This window comes from Tenrec ecaudatus, chromosome 3 (genome assembly GCF_050624435.1).
Source record: "Tenrec ecaudatus isolate mTenEca1 chromosome 3, mTenEca1.hap1, whole genome shotgun sequence".
Classification (NCBI taxonomy): domain Eukaryota; kingdom Metazoa; phylum Chordata; class Mammalia; order Afrosoricida; family Tenrecidae; genus Tenrec; species Tenrec ecaudatus.
The window spans coordinates 40,379,851-40,407,811 of record NC_134532.1 but is presented as its reverse complement, the minus strand read 5'-3'; the positions used below and the strand labels follow the sequence as shown (position 1 = coordinate 40,407,811).

Below are 27,961 nucleotides of genomic sequence, written 5' to 3'. Positions count from 1 at the left end.
CGGCCCTGTCTCCGCCAAAGGAAGTGATGATCCTGCCCTACTAGTCCAAGAAGTAGACAGTTTTGCCCCCAAGAGTTTGCCTCCAGCTTCTCCCAACCTCCACCAGTTGCATCTCACACTGCACACCTGCAAACAGGGACATTCTGGTCAGCAAAACCCTCTGTGTCATCCACTGTGTCTCTCCACCATGCACATTCACACATGTTTGTTCTCTGTAAAACCACTTCTTAACATAGTAACAAGGAAAACCTGGATCATCACTCAAAGGTGACTTGTGTTCAGTCCTGATAATTGAATTTGGACACCTGGGAATTCCAGAGTTGAGGCACTTCTCCCAGGGCTGGTGTGGTTTTATCAGCAGAAGGAAGGGTTGACACCAGTAAGTGAAGTGCATGACTTCTGAAAAGGTCATCACAAGAGCAGATGAATGTCCTAAGTATCATGGGGAGTCTCAGGGGTGTTGTTTATGATGAGTTAGGCTGCTAATTACAAAGTCAGCAGTATGAACCACCAGTGGTTCATTGGGAGGAAGATGAGGCTTTCCACTTCCACTGAGATTTGCACCCTAACACACCTACAGGGGCAGTGCTACTCTGTCTCCTTGTGTCTTTTGAGAGGAAATGACTTAACGACAGTGATGGTTTTTGGATGTGCTTTTGGAAGGACACTGCATTCTGGGTAAAAGAAGGTATGTATAATTTTACTAAACGGAGAGAACAGATCACTTTATTGCATTTTTTAATAAATAGACAAAATATGGGTAGAGGCACTGTTACCATCTCAACTTTATAGGTGTAAAACTACAAATGAATTTCTTAAAATTTCAGCTGTGTATCCCCCAGAGACTCACCTCATGCTCTTTGTCCATGTTCTTTGAGCTTTTAGGGGAAAAAACTAAGATTTTGAGGTAAGCTACTTCAGTGCTATAGGGTGAAATTTGTAAGATTTTCATAGGAAACTATCAGAGGACAACTCTTCATACCTAAAAGAATAGGTGAGCACAATGTCCCAATGGGGAATAAATCCTCAATTCTTCTATCCACACATGTGCCCATCATTGCATGTTTCCATTTTCTTAAAAATTCATAATATGTTCCATGTTCTATTTCCTCAGTTTAAAAAAAATCTTTGAAGATTAACGATTTATAACAAAATTTACTCATCATAAGCTTCTGAGTTAACTTTTATGTCTTTAACTGACCCAATAGATAGATTATACAGCCCCCGTTAGTCTTAATTATTGGTGTTTTTCCCCACACTTGTGCCTCTGGTCTTGGGCCACAAGCCAGGTTTGTGATAAGACAGACTTTAACCTACTTTGTCATTTATGCTTCTTGCTTCTGCTGTCATATGTTTATTTCTCATTAAATGAAACTTTTAAATAATAGTCTTATACTTACTTAAAAATGACTTCATTTTTCATGCTTAGATCTTTGGATATTTTTAGTTGTATGTCTGTGTGTGGCGGGTGGGGGACATGATCTGATACACGGATTCATTTTTCGGCACATGGAAATCTTAATTCTTTTTTTTATTATTAGGGGCTCATACAACTCCCACCACAATCCATACATATACATACATCAATTGTATAAAGCACATCTGTACATTCATTGCCCTCATCCTTTTCGATGCATTTGCTCTCCACCTAAGCCCCCTGCATCAGGTCCTCGCTTTTCCCCTCCCTCTCTGCTCCCCCCTTCCTCATGAGCCCTTGAGAATCTACAAATTATTATTTTGTCATATTCTTGCCCTATCTGGTGTCTCCCTTCACCTCCTTTTCTGTTGTCCGTCCCCCAGGGAGGAGGTCACATGTAGATCCTTGTAATCGGTTCCCCCTTTCCAACCCACTCACCCTCTACTCTCCTAGTATCACCCCTCACACCCTTGGTCCTGAAGGTATCATCCACCCTGTGCCTTCAGCTCCTATATGCACCATTGTACAACCTCTGCTCTATCCAGTCTTGCAAGGTAGAATTTGGATCATGGTAGTAGGGGGTCGGAGGAAGGAGTAAGCATTTAGGAACTGGAGGAAAGCTATATTCTTCATCGGTGCTACGTTGCACCCTGACTGACTCATCTTCTCACCTAGACCCCTCTGTGAGGGGATCTCCAGTGACTGACAAATCGCCTTGGATTTCCACTCTGCACCTCCCCCTTCATTCACTATGGTAAGGTTTTTTTTGATGATGCCTTATACCTGATCCTTTTGACATCCCATGGTCGCAATAGGCTGGTGTACTTCTTCCATGTGGGCTTTGTTGCTTCCGAGCCAGATGGCCACCTGTCCCCTCACCCCCAGCCTCCAAGAGCCCAGACACCATTCCCCCTGATAGCCGGGCACCATCAGCCCTCCTCACCACACCTACTTATGCACCCATTTGTCCTCGGCGATCGTATCATGGAGGTGTGCAGCCAATGATAAGATTTTCTGTTCTGTGATGCCTGATAACTGGTCCCTTAGGAACCACGTGATCACACAAGCTGGTGTGTTCTTCCTTGTGGGCTCCACTGCCCCCGAGCCAGATGGCCGCCTGTCCATCCCCAAGCCTTCAAGATTCCAGACGCCAAATCCCCTTCACAGCCGGGCACCATCAGCCCTCCTCATCACACCTACCTGTTTACACGCTTTGGCTTCAGCAATTGTATCGGGAGGGCGAGCATCACATAGCGCCAATCCAATAAAAGAAAACATACATGCATTGAGGGAGTGCTTGAGTAGAGGCCCAAGGTCCCTCTGCCACCCCAATACTAAACCTATAAACATAGACACATAGATCTATTTCACCATCCTCATATATATATTTGCATGTACACATATTTGTCTAGACCTCTATAAATGCCCTTGCCTCCCAGCTCCCTTCTCCACCTCCCTTGACTTTCCTCCTGCCACACTACCATGCTCCGTCCCCACCAGGGCCACCGCTACACCTCTTCTTCACGTTACCTCACCCTTGGTCATTCCCTAACAGGCCTGCCACTCCCCCCTCACCATCAATTTGGATCTCATGTTGTTCCCCCATCCGTGGACCAGTCAACACCACCTCCCCACCCCCCCACCTCCCCCCATCCCAAGTCCCTCCAGAACTGCTGGTCCCGCCATCCCCCCTCCAGACAGTTCATCCAATCCATCCCATCTGGACAGACTTATCTTTATGATACACCTCCTGTGATCCCGCAGTCTTGAATTTCCCTCTAAGCAACTCTCCTCGGCTGGATTCTGTGGAGTCCCCCTGGTATATGTCACTCCGTCGCCATCTTCCCGGAAGTCCCGGAAATCTAATTCTTACAGAATCATTTATTTAATGGTTACTTCACGTAAGAGGATTTAATACTCTTATATTAAATACGTTTACCTCAGTTGTATAAGCATATAATTTTTACTTTAAAAGTTACTCCATTGGTCTATATGGAGTTCCTCTGTGAAGGATTACACTCGATTCTGCTCACCAAATGACAGGTGATTCACACTCACCCAGAGGTGCCTGAGAGTAAGGTCTAGTGAATCACTTCACAAAGATGCCTGGAAAGTAAGAGGAGGAGGGACTGCATTTGTCTAAATGGTGAGATTCTGTTTTGCAGGAAACTGTGGATGACAGTGGAATCCCCAATTATATTCATTGGTATATAGTATTTATTTTGTATTTATTGCACATTATTTTCCTGATTGTTTGATAGCCATACAGCTAAACTGAATAAGGAATGGTATATGTATTGAATGTTAAGCATTAAATAATTTAACACTTTGTGAATGTAAAACTCTATATTACTATTTTAGGGAATTACTTGACTAAACAGCATTAATCTAAACTTTCTGCACCTCACTTCATCAGAGATGTTGTTGGGTGCTTTTGTGTCAACTTTAATCATCATGGTTCTGTGTCCATCAGAAAAAATACATAAACTGCCACATCTTGGACCGTCCCCACTTGTTCCTAGAGAACAATTTTGTAGCCACTCTCTGTGTATCTAATTAACTATTTTCCTCTATTTTGCTGACACTCTGTCAAACAGGATGTCCTTCTCTAGGAACTGGATTCCCTGATCAAGGGTTCAAAATATGTGAAAAGTCCCACTATTCTCAATTCTAAAGAGCATTCTGAGATATTAGTCTGCAATTTCTACCTCTTGTGACAAATTTGCTATTTTTTTTATCAAAGTTTCCTTCCATTGAATGTTTGCTTTTTTATGACTCCAAAGAGTAACCTCAACCACAAAGGTCATTCCAGTTCCCCTGTTCCCTATGTTAGAGATCTCTCTCTGCCTGAAACACTTGTGTCTGCATAAACTGAGACCATGAGTAACAAGCATCACTAATGACATGTCACAAGTACAGCCCCAGGTGTCACCACATTAATTATCTCAGACATAGAAAATCAATCAGTCACTACTCACATTGCAGAGGGAGCAAAGCAGTCAGACACCTGACCCTTCAAGTTCTGATTAACAGACAGAATGATAATAACCATGACAATCTGTATGCTAAGAAGGAAAATTGATCATATGGGATGCCAATGAAGGGTCAGGGTCACTTTTAATATTTGGACTGCAAACAGAGAATGCTAGTTTCTTCTATCAAGCTTGCAGTGAGGAGAAATTTAGAGAAAAACTGTCCAGGGGATGCTGAGAGCTAAGAGGGGAAGCCTTAATTCTAACACATAATCCTCCCTGTCATTTTCTGTGCCTGTCTATGGCTTTGTGTATGTGCTCAGTGGGTCCTGTGCGCCCCCTGCTGCCCGTGTCTCCCCTTCAGTGGAGGTTTGTGTCTGAGCTTACACTCACATCCCCTCACTGTGCTCCTTGCACGGTAATCCATGGCTGTGTCCTGAGCGTTGATGGAGTTCAGCTGCAGGAAGAACTGATTCCTCAGTGTGTCTCTGGTGATAGAGAGTTGGCTTTGGAAGGATGGGTTATAACTTGTACTACCCTCATAGCATATTACTCACATCCACTGCAGTCCCTTTTCTGAGGTCTGGCAGATCCAGTTCCAGCAGGAAATACTGGTGATGGAGAAAACTGAGACAGTGCAGGTGAGGGACTGCTTTTGGGAGGGCTTCACCCATCCTGGTCTCGACTGCTGAGGCTGCACTCCTGTAAATAAAGATAATTGGTCTCTGTCAATTACTTGCAGTTACAACCATTCTTATAGACCCAGGTCAGATATCTGAATCTCCCACCTTAGGGAACTGTCACCTGGCACAGGAGAACAGAGCAATAGCACACAGAGCTATAGAACACAGCTCTGCTTTGCCAAGAGACCTAGAGTTCTGCTGAAGATAACTGACAACCTTCAGTGCCAAAGAGTGAAATTTTAACCTAGTGCCTGAAGAATGATTTGCATGTGTGAGTTTTAAAAGTTTGGCATTGAATAAGGAAGACCCCAAAAAATCTGTCCATTTGAATTGTGGTCCTGAAGAAGAAAGTTGAAAGTACGGGCGACTGCTCAAAGGACAAACTGTCTAACTTGGAGTGAAGTGAAGGGGTATGGAAAGAAGAAGGCCTTCAAGTAACTGGACTGACAGTGTCTACAACAATGGGCTGAAGCATGGGGACAATTGTAAAGAAAGCGCAGGACCGTGCTGTGTTTTGTTCTGTTGTGTACAGTTCGCTATGGGGTTGTAACCAACTGCATGGCAGGTAACAACAACAAATGTGTGATGGTTGTGATTGAGTCATTGGAATGACAGAAAGCATGCTGGCTGGGAAGTAGGTTGACCATAACACAGATTCGTGTGTAAGCAGAATGGTCACAAATGTGATACCGTGTCTGTAAACATTTGTTTAGGATCTGATCCTGTGATTGTAGAAAGGTAATGAGTCAAGAGGTAGTACAGTGGAGAGGTCTGACTAGAAGATCTTCCAGGCTGTACTGACCTGGAGTTAGACCAGTGAGCAACAGAGAGACCCCACTGGCAGAAAACTGTCCAATGCTCTAATCAAGAATTGTATCAACAGGGAATATTTCTGTTCCAAGGTTTATCTGCTTCGAAAGCTCCCCTGGTTAGCCAACTACATACAATTTGTATCTTGTTACTTTCAAATTATTATTTTTCTTTCAACAAATACCTTTTTTGGGGGCTCTTACATCTCTTATCACAATCCATATGTTCCTCTAATGTGTCAAGCACATTTACACAAAAGCCACCATCATCATTTTCAAAGGATTCTCTTACCACTTGAGCCCCTGATTTCAAATTAATTTTTATCCCAATGTATAACCCGTTTCCAGCCTCCAATTAACTACATACCTGTGAGTGTGGTGTGAGTCTGTACAGCTAGTGGATGGAGTTATCGAACCCAGCTGAGCAGGGAGTGAAGTACAGGGAACTGTTGAGTTTAGAAAGAGTGAAGGAGTTGGAGAACAGTAGTGGTATATCTGACCTCCAGCTTATAGTAATCACCTTTATGCTGATTGAAAATCTATTCCACTGTGAATTACTCAAATAATTAAGCTACATCATAAATGCGTATCTCCCCACAGGTTATTACAAATTCCTTAAATTTTTTTCAGTTTTCATTCCTAAATAAATTAGCAATAACTTAATGGCACTACTTTATGACGATTTAAAAATACAAACCTTAAAATTTACAATCCTGTTTTTTTATTTATATTGATCACATTTCATGTGTTACCTAGACATGTGTTACCACCCTACCAAATTGAACATCCTCAGACCAAGACTTCCTGTTTTATAGCTATGACTATATAATGAAAATATAAAGTATAATGGGAATTGTGTATTTGCGTATATATACATATATGTTGAAAAAATATATGAAAATCCGTGAAATCAACATTTAAATGATCCCAGGCAATAAAATTTCAAAACTAGTTGATATTTCACAGCAGAAAGATTGCATCTATATTTGAAAGTGAGTGACTAACCTCATGAACCAATGTGGAGTGATGGATTGCTTTTATATGGCTTTTCTGTCCACTGCTTTGTCCTTCCCAATAAAAGAATGGGTAAGGCCATGCAAATAAGGTGTATGAAATTAGAACAAGTGGGAGACACACATACACCCACCCACCCTTAACTCTTTTACGGAAAGTAACGCACACATGCTTTCCTTTTGTACGGATAGTATCTAAGCATGGCGGCTTCCATCAAGTCTGTGAAGGGCGGGGCCGGAAGTGCGTGTATTTCGGCCCTCGGCGGCCGCCATAGTCACGCTCTGCGTTCCGGTCGTCCAGGAGCTGGGGCGGGAGTTTGAGGAGGGTCCTGTGCACCGGCGGGGCGGTGGAGCCTTTGGGAAGTAAGTGTAAGTTGTCGGGACGACGGTGAGAGAGGAGAACAAGTGTGTTTCTGTCTCTGAAACAGGGCGAGCGACGCGCCGACGTGCGGCGTCAGGACCCGGGCTCCTGAGGGCGAGGCGGAGCAGAGAAGCTCCGTGGGCAGCTGGCGGGAGCCATGCTTTCTGGGGTCCGACAGGGAGAGCGCCCACCACAATCGCCGGGCTGTCCTGCCCGTCAGGGCCAGAGGGCTTTGCACCTCTCCCTGAACGACAGAATTCACTGGATGGACAACCGTTTATAATTGTATGAGAGCTTCTTAAGTTCTGAGCGCTCCAATTTGCAAAAAGTGGTGGCCTCAGTGGTTACTGTTTAGGCTGCTAACTGCAAGGTCAGCAGTTCAGAAATACAAGCCACATCTGGACAGAAAAGCAGGGTTTCTACTCTTGTCAAGAGTTACAGTCTCTGGAACCCACCCGGGGCAGGTCCAACTGCTCCTAAAGGGTCGCTGTAATCGGAATCCACTCGATGGCAGTCAGTGGGGTTTTAGGTTTGGGTTGCTGATGACAGTGATAACTCAGTGTCCATTTGCTGCGTCCCCACTTTGATTAAGCCGCCATTAAATTCTCTCTGATCATTAACCAAGGATATAGATCATCTCCCCCTCCGGAAGAATGCATGAGAAAGTAGATTGGCTGCACTCCTCTGCAGCCAGCCCTCTTTGCGGGCCTGCCTCGGTGTATGCCTGATGGAGGTCACCTTACTGAGGACAGAACAAGGGACATTGTCGAGTCTTGCTTGACTGGCTTTGTATAAAGGTCCTGGAGCAGTCTTGTAAGTTCTTCTATTGAATAAGGTACATGTCCTAGTCATGGTCCCTTTCCTGCTTCTGAAGTCCCACCTGTACCTGTGATGTATTGATCTGCCACCAGTCATGATCTGTGACATGCCTTTTGTTCTATGCCCTGTTATCCAGGGTCCAGGCTGTGAATCCTCAGGTGTTATTTTGACCTCGTGCTAGTGGTCTCCCTTATACATCCGGTGTGTGTGTGTGTGTTTTGTTTTCTCTTAAAGTTCAGTAAATGTTCTCCTTAAATTATATTTGACATAGGGGTAACTTTTGTACCCTAACACACAATTTGGATCCTAAATAACTCAAGATACAGTTCTACTTGGGGACAGCATCTTGACAGCCATACCTGCAGCTAAAGTGCGGCCCTGCAGCCCCTTGGCTTCTGTCCTGAATGGGCAAGTGTTACAAAGGTCTTTTAGTTCTGCAGATAAGTGCCCACTCTGTCCCTTAGCCTCACAGACCTCTGTGTACGTTGGCAGATCTGGTTCCCCAGATAAATACTCAGATGTATACCACTTCACGTATTAACCTCCTGCCCATAGGCACTCAGCTCTCTTATTCCGTGGCCTGGCAATTGCACTGCTCTGTCTCAGTCTCTTGGTTCTGCTGCCACCATGTCTCTGTTGCTGCTTCTCCCCATCACTTCCTCTCTTGTGTCACAGCTCTCTGTCTTCTACATTGAAGAGTTTCAATGCAAGAATCTGAGATCCAAAGGCCCCTTCTCCTGGCTCTCTCTCTCATTTTTTTTTTTTGATGGTAGTGAGATCCCAATTTCTGTCTGAGAAATGCCTCAGTTAAACCTAACAGATGTCCAATGTGACTCATTGCCAGGTTGGGTTGTCAGGCAGCTTATTTGCATAGCCCCAAGTCTCAAGGGTATCAATCTATTGTTTGGCAATTTTCACAATTCTCTTAAACCAAAAAAACCAAACTCACTGCCATCAAGTTAACACTGACTCATGGCGAGCCTGTATGACAGGGTACAACTGCCCCATGTGGGTTTCCAAGACTGTCACTCTTTAATGGACTAGAAAGCCATGTCACTCGTGAAAGAAGAAATCCCATCTTTCTTTCTAGGAGAAATTGGTGGTTTCCAACTGCTGACCTTGCTATTAGAAGCCCAACAGTAACCACTATGCCACCAGATCTCCTTTTCCTCAATCACATTGACGGATGACACACCCACCTAAATATTTGGAAGGAGTTAAGGGGCCATCACTAGAAAGACGTACAGGCAACTAACTGCATTGAGTTACTGCAAATAATGCTACAATAAAAATGTTCTTTGTCTTGGAGTTCAATAGTGCACTCACTATGGGGGAATGTATACATCTACATATATATATATGAATTTCAAACTAATAGGTGATATATGTGTTTAATATGGAGCTGTGGTTTTTGACAAGTGTTAAGTGTAGGACTGCTAACCCATTAGCTGCCTGTAGTGCCTCTATAGTCTCGGGAACACTGTGAACCATTCTCCTGTGTACTATCGTTGCTTATATGTGTAACTGTACTTGATGGTGAGTTTTAAAGTGTTTCTAAAGTGATTGTACAATTTACAGCTCTAGAAAAACAGCATTCAGTTTTAAATAGTTCTTTATATAGCCCATTTCAAATTTTCCAGATTCTTTAATTAACATAATCATCATAAAGGTTCATTGATTTGTCATTCTCCTTGAGAGTCACACATTAAGGAATTGATATTTCATGTGTTTTGAAGTAGCGGTCCAGGTTTATTGTTTCTTATTTTTGACATGTGTATTTGATTACCCAATCTCTATTTATTATAAAGTCATCTTTTACACATAAGTCTGAAAATTATGAGTTTTAGCTTTTATTGCTCATGGTATTAAGATGTTTTCTGTCACTCAATAAGGAGACCGTTAACAGTATTGGGGACTGTGTTAAGAAGATGGACAGGAACACTTACAGCATCTGGACCTAAACTACTCACATTGTATCCTCCCATCAGCCTGCAGATTTTCACCAACCAGCAGCTTAGAGGAAGAAGGAAGAAGTGCCTGGTTTGGGTATTATTATTTCTGGGATGTCCTCCTGAGAGGCTGAAATTCGTGAGCATCATTGGAGCTGATACAGATAAGACAAACATAGAACATCCCAGTTCCTGGCAGTGTTACAAGGACCAAAGAAAATGAGCAAGGCTCAGGTAATTCTGATGCATTTTTTCCTTTTCTGTATTACCTACTAGAAGTGTAGAAGCCTGTATAGTACTGATTCAGTTCACTGGAAAGTGGAAATTTGAAGGAGTAGAAGTTAGAGATGAACTTTGACTCTGACTTCAACATTGGGATGGAGAAGATTAGGAATATGTTGATCACAGGAATAACACTAAACTACTGACATTGAACATAATACATCACTAAGGATTCTTTAGATGATATTAGCTTTCAACTGATATTTCATTATTTTATGGCCAACCCATGAGAATCATTCAAATTTAACACTATGCTAAGTTTTTAAGGAGAAATCAGATCACTTCTTTAGGAGAGTCCATTATTCCATGGGTTTTTTTGTCTGAGTGAGTTTCTGTAATGTTTCTTTCTGAAGGTGGTGTTGAATAATATCCCAAACTGCAGCATTTTCATTAATGCCTCTGAAATGGGCCTTGTAGGAATACTAATTTTAAAATGGTTGATGGCTTCTCACTTCCTCTAATTAGAGATGTAGGAGAGCGAACCAACCATCAGCATCAGCCCTGATTCATGTGAGGCAGAACTTAAACGTAAATCTTCCCTCCAATGGTTTCCAGTTCTGACAGGAGTTATCTTTACACAGTTCTCTCCTTCGCAGATCATTATTTTTTGCAGTGGCCACATAGAAATTACAGGCCAGAATCACAGGCACAAGTTTTATTAAGTAGCAAAATGTAACTTGCTAACAGAATCAATAGGAAAGACATTGGGATCCATGTTAAGGAAACATGTAGGCAGATTTGCTCTTCTTCAGAGCAGGCCTGTTCTCTGTGTCCCTCTCAGACATTGTGCCTTCTGAATGTAGGCTCATTTCTTGGTTCCATCTTTATCAGTTCATCTAGATCAGCTCGTTATTGAGATTGTCCTTTTGATCTTGTCGGCCTGTTCCTCGATCTTGGCTGGAAAGCTCTTTGTGGCTCTGTCACTGTTTCCCATGTGCCCTGGTCATTATCTTCATTGGTATAGATCTTGATCCATGAATATTACAGTTCATTTTGCAGGACCAGCAGTAGACCTTCCCTATGAGGTAGAGCTTAAGGATGCTCCATGATTTGCCTTGCTGTATCTCACAAAACTAAATAGCCATCAAGTAAATAAATCCCTCTTCAAGATGTGGAAGCTGGTGAGTCCCAAATCCATAGGTCAGTTATCACTCTGGAGCAGTGGTTCTCAACCTTCCTAATGCCGCAACCTTTTAATACAGTTTCTCACGTTGTGACCCCAAATCATAAAATTATTTTTGTTATTACTTCATAAGTATAATTTTGCTACAGTTATGAATCATAATGTAAGCAGGATGTGTTTTCATTGTTACAAATTGACCATAATTAAAGCATAGTGATTAATCACAAAACAATATGTAATTATATGTTGTGAAATATTTCTTTCTAATGCCAAAAAATGAAATTTTGTTTTGAAGCATGTGTAGCATGGGTAATAGTCTTCACACCCGGTACTCATGTGGGCGTATCTGCATGTGAGTGGACTTGCCTGAATAACGATAGAGGAGTGGTATCTTGGTTCCTAAGACCATTGGAAATATGTGTGTTCCAGTGGTCTTTGGCGACCCCTGTGAAAGTGTCATTCGACTCCCAAAGGGGTTGAGAGCCATAGATTGAGAACTGCTGTTCTGAAAACTTCTCCTCATTGATGTGTTTGCGAAGGCTGATGAACCAGATCATAAGGTCAGACAACAGTCCACTGCCTCACAAGGTGAAGTTGTTGAATCTGGTCAGATAATAGGTTGCAGGGGCTGAGGAACCCAAATGGGAAGGTCACACAGCAAGCTGTTGACTCATGGAGTGGAGGAAGCTCTCAAGTAAGTTCACACAGGCGGCTCGCAGTTGTCATTCAAAGAAATGGCTCATGAATTTCTGGAAGCTGCAAATCCCTAATCCATGGGTTCCTTCTGAACTGTGTGGCTGCAGGGGCTAACAAACCCAAATCAACAGCTCAGATGACAGGCTGATGCCTCACTGTCTCCTCTCAAACCCTGCCTGCAGGCAGTTCTCTCTCTCCCTCTTAATAAGATGGCTTCTTGGGCCAACCTAGCACTTTCCCTGCCTAGGCAAGATTAGGAAGGCTCCAGAGATCCACCCAACAGAACTAGGAGGGGCCCCTTGGGGAGCATGTGGTGAAAGATGGCAGTTCAAGAGGACCTTGTAATTAAAGTTAAGGTAATTCGGTCCAAAGGTGGCTGAGGAGAATTTGTCCTAAGGTTGTCAAGAGGAGCTTGTCCTAAGGTGGCCTTTAAGAGCTTAGAAAGTTGTTCTGCACTCAGGAATGGAGATTATGTCTATGAACATTCTGATCTTGGTTCTGAGTTATGGCTTCTTGTTTCTGATCCCGAGTTGTACCTTGTTCATTAATAGACCACTTTGATCTATTGAGAGTTGTGTGACCACAGCAACAGATTATCAAACCCGTAAGTGAGACAGAGTGGTGTGGAAGGACTGACTTTTTTTAGTGTTGACAAAAAATGTTGGAGAGGTGAGGTATGTTTGACCTCCGCCATCTGCCCTGTTCCTGATACTTATTGCAACCGAAAGGACCGAGCCTCTTATAATGGTGATGCCTGTAGAAACCCTAATTCCATTTAATAACAAGCAGGTGTTTATCTACTTTGTGTGATTATAAAGCTGAGCTATTGCTAGAACATTCAGATAATGTCACTGGAGCTCAAAATTCTAATTTTATGAGTGGGTGCATTATTTTCGGACACTGGGGTCCCCAACACTCCAAAAGTGATCCTCAGGAGTGACATTGCAATTGTGGGAAATATTAAAAGACAGAGAGCAGACAGCCGGACACAGGGGCTCTCTTCCCATGTCAGGCCTGAGAGAGTGAATATATTTTCCAATGGGTATATATAGTGGAGCTTACAGACCTTTCCATAAGGTGTTCGTGTAATGCAGTTCGCATGTACATAGTTAATGGGTCATATCTTAAGCGGGTAAGATTGTAAACAAGCAAGATGCTGAGTTACCATCTTGACCTAGTGTTAGTTGACTTCAAACCGGCCCTGTGCCCTCTCCAGGGATTTCCTACATTTATGTTGGGCTGGCTCTACAGCCTGATTGTTCAGACCTACAGATAACTTTCAGTCATAATTAAGTAGCCAGGCACAGAAATGATTCATCTACTATGGGAGCTTCTTTAAATCTGCTCCTTAATGTAGAGCTAGCTATTGTTGGGGGCACATTATTTGACCTGGAGAATGTATATTTGAAAACATTTATTTCTCAGAACACTGGAGATCTTTCTAAAAATAGGCCTAGTTTTCTGGGCCGATGGTCGTGAATGTAGAAATAAGGTAAGTATATTGTCTACCATGTCCTCAGTTAATGACACATTATGGAATGAGCTACCACAATAGTTTTTTTTTACTTTTTTGCTTTCTTTACTGTAAGATATATTTTTAAAATCTTCAAGTGTAAAATACTCCATTAAATAAACTCCCCTTACTACAGGAACCACTGACATTCAACGATGTGGCTGTGAAGTTCACCTGGGAGGAATGGCAGCTCCTGAACCCTGCTCAGAAAACCCTATATCAGGATGTGATGTTGGAGAACTATCACAACCTGGTTTCCATTGGTGAGAAGAATTCTCAAGTCATTGACCTCGTCACTGGCTTTTCCTGTCTTATGTGTTAAAAACGTTGCGGTGTTTGTGGTATTCTCAAAGAGGTAGATTCTCATTGCATTGTCTCATCCTAGGTTAGTGGGTTAGGTCTTCTACCCTTGAGAGAACACTATTTACTTTGTTCCTTTGAACGTTATTTTCCTAGAAATACAAAAGTGCATGCTTTGCAAACTTTACGTTAATGTTGGTGTGTAGGATTCAGTAATTTCTCATAACAGGTTATCTACTTGTCACCCCAGAAGCTTTCTCTCAATTGGAACAAGAGAACTGTGTTTGGTATTAGAAGCAAACTATAGTGGAATTTTCTCAGATGCGTGGTCAAAATACCTTAAGGGGAATTGGCTGGGGTAGTTGATTGAACAGGGAGAAGGCCTCCTATCTATAATAGGGGTCCGAAAGTGCTACTTTGAATGTGAGAGTTCACTTGTCCAAGATGTTGAGAGAAGTACACCTGTAGCTCTAATGAGATTAGATTTCCATTTTCTTGTTTTATACTATTGTATGTTTGCTTCCATAATTTTCTTTAACATTCTGAAATTTTCCCTTCTTTTATGTTTCCACTTTACTATGAAAATCTTTCTTGCATGCCTCTCCAAACAGAAAACTCTGAATTTGTAACTGTCCTCTGAATACAGCACATTCCTCCCCTACTGAGTCAGAATGGATTGCCATTTGCAGTATGCAGCACCATCTTGGATCTTGAGCTCCCACCATAAACGGGTCTCCTTTCTGCTTCCTTAGCTTCCCCCCTTGGAGTTTCTTTAAAGGTTTTGGTGTCCATTTTCTCATTCGTTGTCCTGTTCCTTTAAAGTTTTCATCATGCAGGTGATATCAGTTCTTTTTTTGTTTTCTTAGAGAGATGGTCAAATTGCCTTCTCTGCTGGAATTCTTTAACAGACATGTTTCTCCATATTTTATTCCTCTCGTTAAAACACATTTATGACTTCTGTTATTTTTAGGTATTTAAAATCAGCTTCCTAGCAAGAAAATTGTTATCAGCTTAGAACATACTTTAGCACTGTACCTTCAATATTTTTGTACCTGTAAGATTTTTATTTTAAGTTGTCTATTCCTCTAGTAATTTTCTAAGTGGAAAGGGCATTTTTAACATCGTGTATTCTTGCTTTTTTCATTACGCACATGTCTGCTATAGATCCCTTAGTATACAGTGTGCCTTCCTTAGGCCCACTACTTCTTAACAGGTCCAATACACTACAGATGACCGTTGCTGCTTGTAAAGAACATTTTTGCAAGATATTCCAATAGATTTTATTAGTTATTCAAACAATGCATAGTATATTCAATATTGCTCTCTTCTCTGTCTTTTGAGTAGCCTTTTGGTTTCCATATGGAAGTTGGCTTTCATGTCATCCCACATCCCATCTGGTCTCTGTCATTAGTCTTCAGTCAGTCTTTTATTCCCCAAGTTTATTCTTTACATTCTTTACATAGTCTCTAAGCTTTGTGCTCTAGTTACTTTGGATAGCTTCTACTTGGATTTGAGCAATTTATAATCTGTTCCATAGTTAACCCATGGGCGTGTTTTGACTAATAAGCGTCTCCACCATTTTTTTCTTTAGATGTGGTTGATTTGATTTTCATTTGTTCCATTCCGAAAGATCCATATGTGTAGTTTCCATTTCTGGTGTTTAATACGGAATTTGCTATGAATTCATCATTAGTCTCAAAATTTTATCAGTAAACTTGCGCGTCATCTCTATTACTAAGATCACATTTTCCAACTACTGATACTTTCCCCAAATTTTACATTCATCAGTGTACATGATTGTATGGTTGATCAATGTCAGGCTGAAAAATTCATGTAAATTTTGCAGTATATTTTTTAAAATATTTTATTGGGAGCTCTTATAGATATCATAACTTCCAGTAGTTCAATTACATGGAACAGTACTGTACAGTTGCTACCACAGTACATTTTCTTCTTAAATTCCTTGATGTCAGCTCTCCTTTAACCCCTCTCCCCTCAATTTCTTTATTGTGGAAAACAGAACCTGGATGAAAGTGTGATGAGCCTTATCTCTACACTCCTGACCATAGGGCTTGGGAGACCAGTACTAGTGTTGGAAGAAAACTTCCACAAGCTCCAAAGCTTGAACTGCTAATGCACAATCTTCAGATAGAGTTTTCCCCAGAACTGCCCTCCAGTAAGATGTTAGTGTACAGCTGCTACAGGCGCCTGACTTCTTGCTACTCAGCTGAAAGATGCCTAGCTTTAAAAGCAATCAGGTTCCCTTTGTTGCTGTCACTCAAGGAATCAACTATCCCTTTGTCTCTTTAATGCCCCCTGGATTGGTCCTAAGGGACAGTTGTGTAATTGAAGGGCAGATATAAATAGGCTTTGTATTCTTTCACCAGTTTATGTAAACTCAGGGCATGTAGCTCCCATCCCCACTCACCCCCCCACCCCACCCCCGCCCATGCACACACAGGCAGACACCTACCTACCTAACAAGGTAGGCGGGATCTTTACCCTGGGGATCCCTGAAATGATTGGATGAGCAACTTAAGACCAGTGCTGAGGGTAGCTGGAGTAGAGTAACTGTCTCCTGAGCAGGGAGAACAATAACAACAACATGTCTGCTTTCGTAGTTAAAGCTGCTGGCAGATAGTAATTAGTCATATACTTGTATGAAGTATCATTAAGGTAGCACTATAATGAGAGGGTATTGTGGGGATGATTTTTAATTAAGAGAATGTGACTGGGACTCTTCTCCAACTTACAAATCTGAATGCTTCTGCGTTTGCTTTAATTGGTGCACAAAGCTAAATAACACTTGTACTAACTGGTCTTGCTTGCAGGCATATGAATATTAGCCTACCACTGACAAAATTATACATCAGGGAAGATATTGCAGTGTTCTTTTGGATAATGAATGTGATGCCAATCTTCTTGATTTGTCAATCTCAGCCGTATAAACCACTTGATTATCTAGTTAAGAAGAGCTAGTACCAGCCTATTAAAGTTGAATAATACATACACTATCAATTTTTTACCATTCCGTTTTGTCTTGACAACTTGCAAATTTTTCATTATAATATTGCATGTATGCCATTTTCCAATTATTAGAGGATATTTGCAGCTATTTTTTCTCATTTTTAGTCATGCCATGTCAAGCACTGAAGGTCCCCAAAGCTCTTCCTCCATCCACATCATTACTGTTGACTGTACTTTGAGGATTTAGTATTTCCTCAGTGTTATTTCATTGCCATCAAACCTGAGGGGTCCATGTTTGATCACCAGGTCTTCCTCGCAGTCCCTATTTCTGGAGATTCCACTAAGACCTGTGCACCATGGATGGCCCTGCTTGTCTTTGAAACACTGGGTGGCAGTGCTTCTGGCATCACAGCAACCTGCACGCCACCACAGGACAGCACTGTAAGATGAGTGCTGTGAGCTAGAATACAGGCTCCACAAACATAAAGAATGTGTTTCTGTTCCATAATCCCTTTCATATATACCTGTAAAAATGGTTTTCTCCCAAGTAGAATATTCAGCATGTTTCACATTCCCAATTTTGTCTAGTACTTAATTGTTTTTCAGTTAGATTGATGCAATGAATACATCTAACCTCTACCAACTGGAATTAGCAAGTCTTATCACTCCTGTGGTCTATTGGCCTCATGTCTTCTTTCTTTTATGTTTGTTGTATATATTCATGTACCTCTTTAAGCAAATATCAAATCTGTGTCCATTTATCACTTTCATATCCAACCTGATTTCTATAATAACTATTTTTATCATTTGGATTTTACATGCTTGTATTTTGTCCAATGGGAAATAAACATTAAGCATAGTGTTTTTTATATCATATAAGAGGGTTGTCACTAAAGATCTACTTTGTATCAATGCGTATTTTAAGGGCTGTATTGTAAACCAAAATGTTGAAAATAGTCAATGTTCTGTTCTTTTATAGAAATCCAGGAAGATGATGATCATTTGCTTGAGCACTTGCAATGTGAAAGATGCATGGACAGAATAGAACAATGCTATAAATTTAATACCTATTCTCAGCATAAAAATAATTTTCCTCCAAAGGAAGCTTATGAGATGTTTGAATTACATGAAAAAATTGTAAAATCAGATTTAATCATTCTAGAATTAAATCAGAACAGAAGCAACAAAATACAGAAGTCAGTTGTGCTCAGTGAAGATGAGAAAACTTTTCTCCACATTGAACAAGAGCAATTTTGTACTGAAAGAAAATTCCCTGAGTGTGAACCACCCAGGCTCATGAAGTCACAATGCATTCAGCATCAGGAGTCTGGTGAACTTGAGAAACCACACGCAGGTGATAAATGTGGGACAACCTCCATCGAGGACTCTCAATGCAGTCAGCGTGGGCAAAAACTCAAGAAAGTGTTCAAACTCAATGAGCATTATCAAAAAAGTCATGAAGGACAAAATCTATATAAATGTTTGCAATGTGGGAAAACTTTACACAGTGTGTCATACCTCAAGGGACATCAGGAATCTCATGTGGCAGGCATGTCCTATGTATGCAGTGAATATGGGAAAGGCTTCACCAGGAAGAGTGATCTCACTGCTCATCAGCAAACTTATACTGGAGAGAAGCCCCATGTATGTTGTGAATGTGGCAAAGGCTTTAACCAGAAGAGTTCTCTCACTTTTCATCGGCGAACTCATACTGGAGAGAAACCCCACATATGTGGTGAATGTGGAAAAGCTTTTATCAGGAAGTGTATGCTTACTGTTCATCAGCAAACTCATACTGGAGAGAAATCCCATGTATGTGGTCAATGTGGAAAAGCCTTTCTCAGGAAGGATGGTCTCACGGGTCATCAGCGAATTCATACTGGAGAGAAACCCCATGTATGTGGTGAATGTGGCAAAGGCTTTATCCAGAAGGCTTCTCTCACTGTTCATCAGCGAAATCATACTGGAGTGAAACCCCATGTATGTGGTGAATGTGGAAAAGCCTTTATCAGGAAGACTTTTCTCACTGTTCATCAGCGAACTCATACTGGAGAGAAACCCCATGTATGTAGTGAATGTGGAAAAGCTTTTATCAGAAAGTGTAAACTTACTGAGCATCAGCGAGCTCATACTGGAGAGAAATCCTTTGTATGTGGTCAATGTGGAAAAACCTTTCTCAGGAAGGATGGTCTCACTCTTCATCAGCGAACTCATACTGGAGAGAAACCCCATGTATGTGGTGAATGTGGAAAAGCTTTTATCAGAAAGTGTAAACTTACTGAGCATCAGCGAGCTCATACTGGAGAGAAATCCTTTGTATGTGGTCAATGTGGAAAAACCTTTCTCAGGAAGGATGATCTCACTCTTCATCAGCGAACTCATACTGGAGAGAAACTCCATGTATGTGGTGAATGTGGAAAAGGCTTTATCCAGAAGACTGCTCTCACTGTTCATCAGCGAACTCATACTGGAGAGAAGCCCCATGTATGTGGTGAATGTGGAAAAGCCTTTACCTTGAAGTGTACTCTCACTGTTCATCAGCGAACTCATACTGGAGAGAAACCCCATGTATGTGGTGAATGTGGAAAAGCTTTTATTAGAAAGAGTAAACTTACTGAGCATCAGCGAGCTCATACTGGAGAGAAACCCCATGTATGTGGTGAATGTGGAAAAGGCTTTAACCAGAAGAGTTCTCTCACTTTTCATCGGCGAACTCATACTGGAGAAAAACCCCACATATGTGGTGAATGTGGAAACGCTTTTATCAGGAAGTGTATGCATACTGTTCATCAGCAAACTCATACTGGAGAGAAATCCCATGTATGTGGTCAATGTGGAAAAGCCTTTCTCAGGAAGGATGGTCTCACGGGTCATCAGCGAATTCATACTGGAGAGAAACCCCATGTATGTGGTGAATGTGGAAAAGGCTTTATCCAGAAGGCTTCTCTCACTGTTCATCAGCGAAATCATACTGGAGTGAAACCCCATGTATGTGGTGAATGTGGAAAAGCCTTTATCAGGAAGACTTTTCTCACTGTTCATCAGCGAACTCATACTGGAGAGAAACCCCATGTATGTGGTGAATGTGGAAAAGCTTTTATCAGAAAGTGTAAACTTACTGAGCATCAGCGAGCTCATACTGGAGAGAAATCCTTTGTATGTGGTCAATGTGGAAAAACCTTTCTCAGGAAGGATGGTCTCACTCTTCATCAGCGAACTCATACTGGAGAGAAACCCCATGTATGTGGTGAATGTGGAAAAGCTTTTATCAGAAAGTGTAAACTTACTGAACATCAGCGAGCTCATAATGGAGAGAAATCCTTTGTATGTGGTCAATGTGGAAAAACCTTTCTCAGGAAGGATGGTCTCACTCTTCATCAGCGAACTCATACTGGAGAGAAACTCCATGTATGTGGTGAATGTGGAAAAGGCTTTATCCAGAAGGCTTCTCTCACTGTTCATCAGCGAAATCATACTGGAGTGAAACCCCATGTATGTGGTGAATGTGGAAAAGCCTTTATCAGGAAGACTTTTCTCACTGTTCATCAGCGAACTCATACTGGAGAGAAACCCCATGTATGTGGTGAATGTGGAAAAGCTTTTATCAGAAAGTGTAAACTTACTGAGCATCAGCGAGCTCATACTGGAGAGAAATCCTTTGTATGTGGTCAATGTGGAAAAACCTTTCTCAGGAAGGATGGTCTCACTCTTCATCAGCGAACTCATACTGGAGAGAAACCCCATGTATGTGGTGAATGTGGAAAAGCTTTTATCAGAAAGTGTAAACTTACTGAACATCAGCGAGCTCATAATGGAGAGAAATCCTTTGTATGTGGTCAATGTGGAAAAACCTTTCTCAGGAAGGATGGTCTCACTCTTCATCAGCGAACTCATACTGGAGAGAAACTCCATGTATGTGGTGAATGTGGAAAAGGCTTTATCCAGAAGACTGCTCTCACTGTTCATCAGCGAACTCATACTGGAGAGAAAACCCATGTATGTGGTGAATGTGGCAAAAGCTTCATTCGTAAAGGAAATCTCAAAACTCATCTACAAATTCACAGGAGAAAAACCCTATGTATGTGGTGAGTGTGGCAAAGGGTTTATCCAGAAGACTTCTATCACTGTTCATCGGTGAACTCATACTGGTCAGAAATCCCATGTATGTAGTCAATGTGGAAAAGCCTTTCTCAGAAGAATGCACACACTGTTTATCGGCGAACTCATACTGGAGAGAAACCCCATATAAGTAGTGAATGTGGCAAAAACTACATTCATGAAGGAAATTTGAAAACTCATCTATAAATTCACAGGAGAAAAACCCTATGTAGGTGGTGAGTGTAGTAAAGCTTTCAGCCAGACGCAATGCCTTACAGCACATCAGAGATTTCACAAGGAAAGAAGCCCTTTGCTTGAATTAAATGGAACATCAAATGGAACATCTTATATGTGGACGTCAGATCTCATTAAACATGAGAAATTTTCAACAAGAAAACCTTTCATTGGTGTTAGTGTAATAAAATTTTCAAAATAAAGGAAGAGGTGCTGGAGTTTGTCCTGAGCCAAGTGTGTGAACGAACAGTTGTGGCTTACCACATGGGTACCCATGTTCTGTGTTGCTGTCCCTCTACTGACTTGGCCCACCATTTTGGGGGCAGATGACTTTCCAGACTTCCACAGAATGTATGCTCTTCCAGCTTTCAGTGCCTGAAAGAGAGCTGAACCTGGTGTTTTTGGATAACAGATGTACCAACCAGTAGAGTGCCCACCTAGTTGCCAGTTGTGCCTGCCGCACTTGCATGTTCTTTCTTACCTCCCCCTCCTGCCGGAGACAGCCCAGAATTACCATAAAATAAAAATAAAGAAAAGAGAGGATGTGTGGCAACAATTCATCCTGAGGATGAATGGACCACAGTGAGCTTCAACCTCCACAACCCTGAGATAAGAAGAACTAGATGGTGCCCAGCTTCCACTGCTAATTACTCTAAAGGGATCACAAAAGGGGGTCCTGATTTGAGTGGGAGAAGAAAGTGGAACAAACCAAAATCATAAAATAGATCAGGCTTACTGATCTGATGTAGACTTGGAATCCCCAGATTATGTCCTCTGGTGACTCTTCACTCTTGGATCTGTACTCACTCCTCTGACTCAGATTTCAGCCCAACAATTTACAGGCTCAGAGGGGAAGAATTACATCTGAGAGGTATACACTCCTTAGAACAATCAATGATACTAAATCAAAAGGACAGCATTTGCTTATGGATAAGAACTTTTGAAAACAAGAAGGAATAGGAAAGAAGGATGAATAATATAAAAACACAAGGAGGGCTGAAGTGGGAAGAAGGTTGGTATGTCTCGGGAATTGCAATCAATGTATGAATGTGGCAACCACATACATGGGGTTTCTCTTCAATTTACTCTGTAAAGTTTTGAATCATAAAAAAGTTTTTTAAAAAAATGAAGAGCTCATGTCTCATCAATGCTTTCTTGTAGGATAGTTACCAGGTAGCTGTAATGAGTGTGTAACAAACTTTTACCTGTGTTTCTAAGTTTTCTTGACATAAATCTACAAAATGTAAAAGCCTTAAATTCAGTCAAGATGGGAAACTCTCCACTGGTAGTCATATGACATCACATACCAGTGATGTCACGCAGAAGGAAATCTCTGGCAATATAGTGATTTCGCAAATACCTCCTTGGTTTCTCTCTGTCAGTAAACTACATTAGGATTTTAACCTCTAAGTCCACTGCACTTGGAAAAAGTAGCAGAAAGGGCACAAGCTCAAGGAAGTATAATCTACAGACATAGCTATTTATGTAGATTTTGATATTGAGATATATACCACAGTAAAATACTGGTAAAAAAAATCTGGCTCAAAGACAATAAAGATATTCCACAGGGTTTAGGCTGCTTTCTTTACTGAGGAAAGGGGAAGTATTTAAATCAGGCTATTCGGAGGGCTTGCTCTACCTGAACTTTGCACATACATTACGGCTACTGTAGTCAGAACAGAGTGGTACTGGCTTAATGACAGATATTCAGACCAATGTAAAAAAGCCGAAGACCCAGAAATAAAAACATCAGCATACAGGCAACTTATCTTTGATAAGGGCCCCAAAAATATTAAATGGGAAGCAGATGCCATCTTCAATAAATGGTGCCAGAAAAAATGGATATCTACCTGCAGAAAAATGAAGCAAGACCCTTACCTCACTTTGTACTTTGTACTTCTTTTTCTTTTGAATTCATTTTTTTTGAGAATTTGTTAATAATTATTTGTTTCCTAACACTAGTATTGGCATAGACAATATTTTCTAGGGTGTTCTAAGAGGAAATTATCGCACAATGTGCACTAGTGAGTATTCATTAGAATGAAAAAATTCAAGATATATCTGAGGGTGTGGACAAAATTTGAGACTCAACATGATCATTTTTTTACTGCATTAAATATTTCTAACTTTGACAACAAATTGCAGTAGGTAGTATCTGGATTGTAAACAGGTCTGAGCAATACATCGTGCTCTGAAATCTGCCTGGTGAAAGATAGACAAAACCCATTCCAATGAAAAGAAGGCATGGTCAGATGCATGAAGGTTCCCTAGACTCTATGCACAGTGGTCCCTGGAGAAGTGCTGACAAGGTAGGGAAACCACAATTTCTGATAGTAAAGCAAGCCTCACTGCCTTCATTCCCTTGTCTCTGCTGAAACCGAGTTTGTGTCTGTGCTCACAATGACCTCCCATCACTGTGTATCTTGCACAGTAATACATGGCTGTGCTCTCAGGATTCACAGAGCTCAGTTTTTAAGTAAACATGGTTCTGGGCAGTGGCCCTGGTGATGCTGACTCAGTACTGGAGAGCTGGATTATACTTCGTTCCCCCCATTCTCCCATATTATCCCAATCCACTCCAGACCCTTTCCTGGAGTCTGGTGGACTCAGGTCACATGATAGCTGGTTAAAGAGAATCTAGAGACAGCACAAGTGAGAGACAGGGTCTGTGAGGGCCTCACAAGTCCAGGGCCTGATTCTTGTAGCCGCACCTGGGCCTGTACAGCTGGGGATAGTGAGAAACACAGTGAGTCATGTGCTCGGATGCTGCACTCCCTGACTTCATGTCTGACTCCCTGAACCACTCACCTCCCTGAGTTGCCAGAAAGAGGAAAACCCACACATGCTTCTTGTTCATGTGGATAAGATCCGTGACACCCAGAAAATGCTCTCCTGGTGAGAAGGAATATGAATTTAAGTCCATGCGTGCTGTGGTTTCATTTGGGTTCTAGTCAGGCATTTGCGTGTGGGAGGTGCATGGTATGTAAAGGTGGAAAGGGCTGAATGAGGCCCCTGCCTCTGACACTCACACTAGAAAAGCGATGCTGGTGGAGTCCTTGGGAGAACACCGCCCTCTCTGAGGTCTTCACTCTACCAGTCATGCGGACAGCTGTGCAGATTGTAAGTTGAATGTAGCTTTACATCCATTACCATCAGAAGTACACAGATGATCTGGTGAAATTAAAGACAGTCTATCCTTACCAAGCAATGGAATCAAGACTAAGCCTACCTGAATCTTGTCATTCCTTTGACCATGTAGGGAAACAATATATGTCATCCCTAAAACTCCTTTCCCCTATAACGTTCCAGAATATTTGGGAAGGGATAAAAGACACTTTGTTATATTCTATATTTAATATTGGAATAAAAGTGTTTCCTAACAAGTTTATTTGTGGGGTTACAGGAACCCACAGAAATCATACAAAGGTCGTTTTTCTTCCCCTGGATTAGTACCCTATGTGTATGATGGGTATTTTGAGCCCACTCCTGACAGCAACCCATCACATACAGGAGAGGTGTTTCCTGGGCTTACACTGTCTTCCAACTTCTGTGGGGCACACAGTAACATTTTCTCTGGTCATAAGCATTCAGACGGTTGGTCAGGAGTGTTACCTGGAGTTGTCTCTGCAGATTTCCAAACACGGGCAGTGGAGCTACCATAGTGGTCAGCACAGCAGCTCTAACTGCAGTCTGTATCCAGGCTCCTGTGGGGCCTTAGCACCCCTGCAAGTCAACTTTCTCCCTGAGGTTATTATTATTTTTTTAATTTTAACAATATATTAGGGGCTCATACAATTCTTATCACAGTTCATACATATACATACATCAATTGTATAAAGCACATCTGTACAGTCTTTGCTCTAATCATTTTTTTCTCCTCTTTTCTTTTTTTACATTTTATTAGGGACTCATACAACTCTTATCACCATCCATACATATACATACATCAATTGTATAAAGCACATCCATACATTCCCTGCCCCAATCATTCTCAAGGCATTTGCTCTCCACTTACGCCCCTTGTATCAGGTCCTCTTTTTTTTTCCCCTCCCTCCCCTTTCCCCCCTCCCTCATGTGCCCTTGGTAATTTATACCTCGTTATTTTGTCATATCTTGCCCTATCCGGAGTCTCCCTTCCCCCCTTCTCTGCTGTCCCTCTCCCAGGGAAGAGGACACATGTGGATCCTTGTAATCAGTTCCCCCTTTCCAACCCACTCGCCCTCCACTCTCCTAGCATCGTCCCTCACACCCTTGGTCCTGAAGGTATCATCCACCCTGGATTCCCTGTACCTCCAGCCCTCATATTTACCAGTGTACAACCTCTGTCCTATCCAGGCCTACAAGGTAGAATTCGGATCATGGTAGTTGGGGGGAGGAAGCATCCAGGATCTGGGGGAAAGCTGTGTTCTTCATCGGTACTACCTCGCACCCTAATTAACCCATCTCCTCTCCTAAACGCCTCTATGAGGGGATCTCCATTGGCCGACACTTGGGCCTTGGGTCTCCACTCTGCACTTCCCCCTTCATTTAATATGGTATATATATACATATACACATAAATACACATACATACACACACTTATATCGTTTTTTTTTTTTTGCATGATGCATTATACCTGGTCCCTTGGCACCTCGTGATCGCACTGGCCCGTGTGCTTCTTCCATGTGGGCTTTTTTGCTTCTGAGCTACATGGCCGCTTGTTCACCTTCAAGCCTTTAAGACCCAGACACTATCTCTTTTGATAGCCGGGCACCATCAGCTTTCTTCACCACATTTGCTTATGCACCTATTTGTCTTCAGCGATCCTATCATGGAGGTGTGCAGTCAATGATATGATTTTTTGTCCTTTGATGCCTGGTAACTGATCCCTTCGGGACCACCCGATCACACAGGCTGGTGTGTTCTTCCATGTGGACTTTGTTGCTTCTGAGCTAGATGGCCGCTTGTTTATCTTCAAGCCTTTAAGACCCCAGTCACTATCTCTTTTGATAGCCGGGCACCATCAGCTTTCTTCACCACATTTACTTGTTCACCCACTTTGGCTCCAGCCGTTGTGTCGGGAGAGTGAGCATCATAGAGTTCCAATTTAATAAAAGAAGGTATTCATGCATTGAGGGAGTGTTTGAGTAGAGGCCCAAGGTCCTTCCGCCACCTTAATACTTGACCGATAAATATAGACACATAGATCTATTTCCCCATCCTCCTATATATATTTGCATGCACATGTCTTTGTCTAGACCTCCATGAATACCCTTTGACTCCTAGCTATTTCCTCCATCTCCCTTGACTTTCCTGCTGCCCTACTACCATGCTTCATCGCCACCTGGGCTAGAGTATACCTCTTCTCTAAGCAACCTTACCCTTGATCATTTCCCACCATGCCTGCCACTCCCCCTTCTCTACCATTTGGGGTCCCATGTTTTTCCCTTGTCCCTGGGTTTGTTAACACCACTTCCTTACCCCCCGTATCCCCCCACCCCAAGTCCCCCCGGAACTGTCAGTCCCGTTGTTTTTCCTCCAGATAGTTCATCCAGCCTGTCCTATTCAGACAGACATGTGGAGTCACTAACATGCACGAAAACAAGACAGAGGAAAACAAAGCAACAGTATACAACCAGACAACAAGACAACAAAAACAAACCACTGACAACAGAACAAAACAGTTCACAAGAGAAAAGCTTGTAGTTAGTTCAGGGATCGTTTGCTGGCCCTTAGGAGCGTTTTCCGGTCCAGTCTGTTGGGGCAGCACGCCCTGGCCCCAAAGTCCACTTTCAGCATTCCCTGGGGACCTTGCCACTACATTCCCTTGCTGTTCCGCTGCACTCCCCCCGTGATTTGCCTTGGTGTGGTGGGATCAGGTCAGGTGCAATTCCCACAATGTGTCTCCGGTGCTGTCCCCTGTATCGCCCTTAGTCACTGAGGGGCATCATGTCTCATAGTAGGGCCAGCCATGTTGTTCCCTCTGTGGACTGGCTGCTCTACTCAGGAACATCATCATCACGGCCTGGTGGGCCAGGCTGTGCTCCACTCTCTCCTACTGCCCCTTCGTCTGCTCCCGTGTGCTCTGATCAGATATGTCCATCTCCCGGAGCTGCAGAGTCAATGTCGTCCTTTGGAACAAATTCTTTTCGGGGGAGGGGCAGGAATCCACTTAATTTTTGGTGCTTGGGCCAGCCTCCCAGACCTCTCCACTGGTTCCCTCCTCCACGCCGGGCTATTGCATTCACATCTTGCGACACTTGGTTGAAGTCTGGTCCCACTTTCCCTGTGGAGATATAAACAATGCTCTCCCCTTGGGTGGATTAATGCCCCATGACCCCACTACCCTTTTCTTCCTTATATTCATCCTTTTGTTTTCCTTTCCCCACCTCCACCATTGTCTACCATGTACAGAGGTTATTATTTTTTAAACATTTTATTAGGGGCTCATATAATTCTTATCATAATCCATACATATAAATACATCAATTGTATAAAGCACATCTGTACATTCTTCACCCTAATCATTTTCAAAGCATTTGCTCTCCATTTAAGCCTTTTGCATCAGGTCTTTTTTTCCCCCTCCCTCCCTGCTCCCGCCTCCCTCAGGAGCCCTTGATAATTTATAGATTATTATTTTGTGATATCTTGCCCTATCTGGCGTCTCCCTTCACCTCCTTTCCTGTTGTCCATCCCCCAGGGAGGAGGTCACATGTAGATCCTTGTAATCGGTTCCCCCTTTCCA

The 27,961-nt window shown here is 42.3% G+C and overlaps 1 protein-coding gene across 1 annotated transcript in view; it reads left to right on the top strand.

Annotated features, from left to right (window-relative positions):
- The window catches only part of LOC142442231 (uncharacterized), a 38,832-nt gene extending 17,010 nt beyond the window's left edge, over window positions 1–21,822 (top strand). Inside the window, exons 4-6 of the mRNA XM_075543508.1 lie at window positions 18,753–20,179; window positions 20,261–20,732; window positions 21,649–21,822. Coding sequence (XP_075399623.1) covers window positions 18,753–20,179; window positions 20,261–20,732; window positions 21,649–21,822 — 2,073 coding nt within the window. The remainder of the gene's footprint in view (window positions 1–18,752; window positions 20,180–20,260; window positions 20,733–21,648) is intronic.
- The last annotated feature ends 6,139 nt before the right edge of the window (window positions 21,823–27,961 follow it).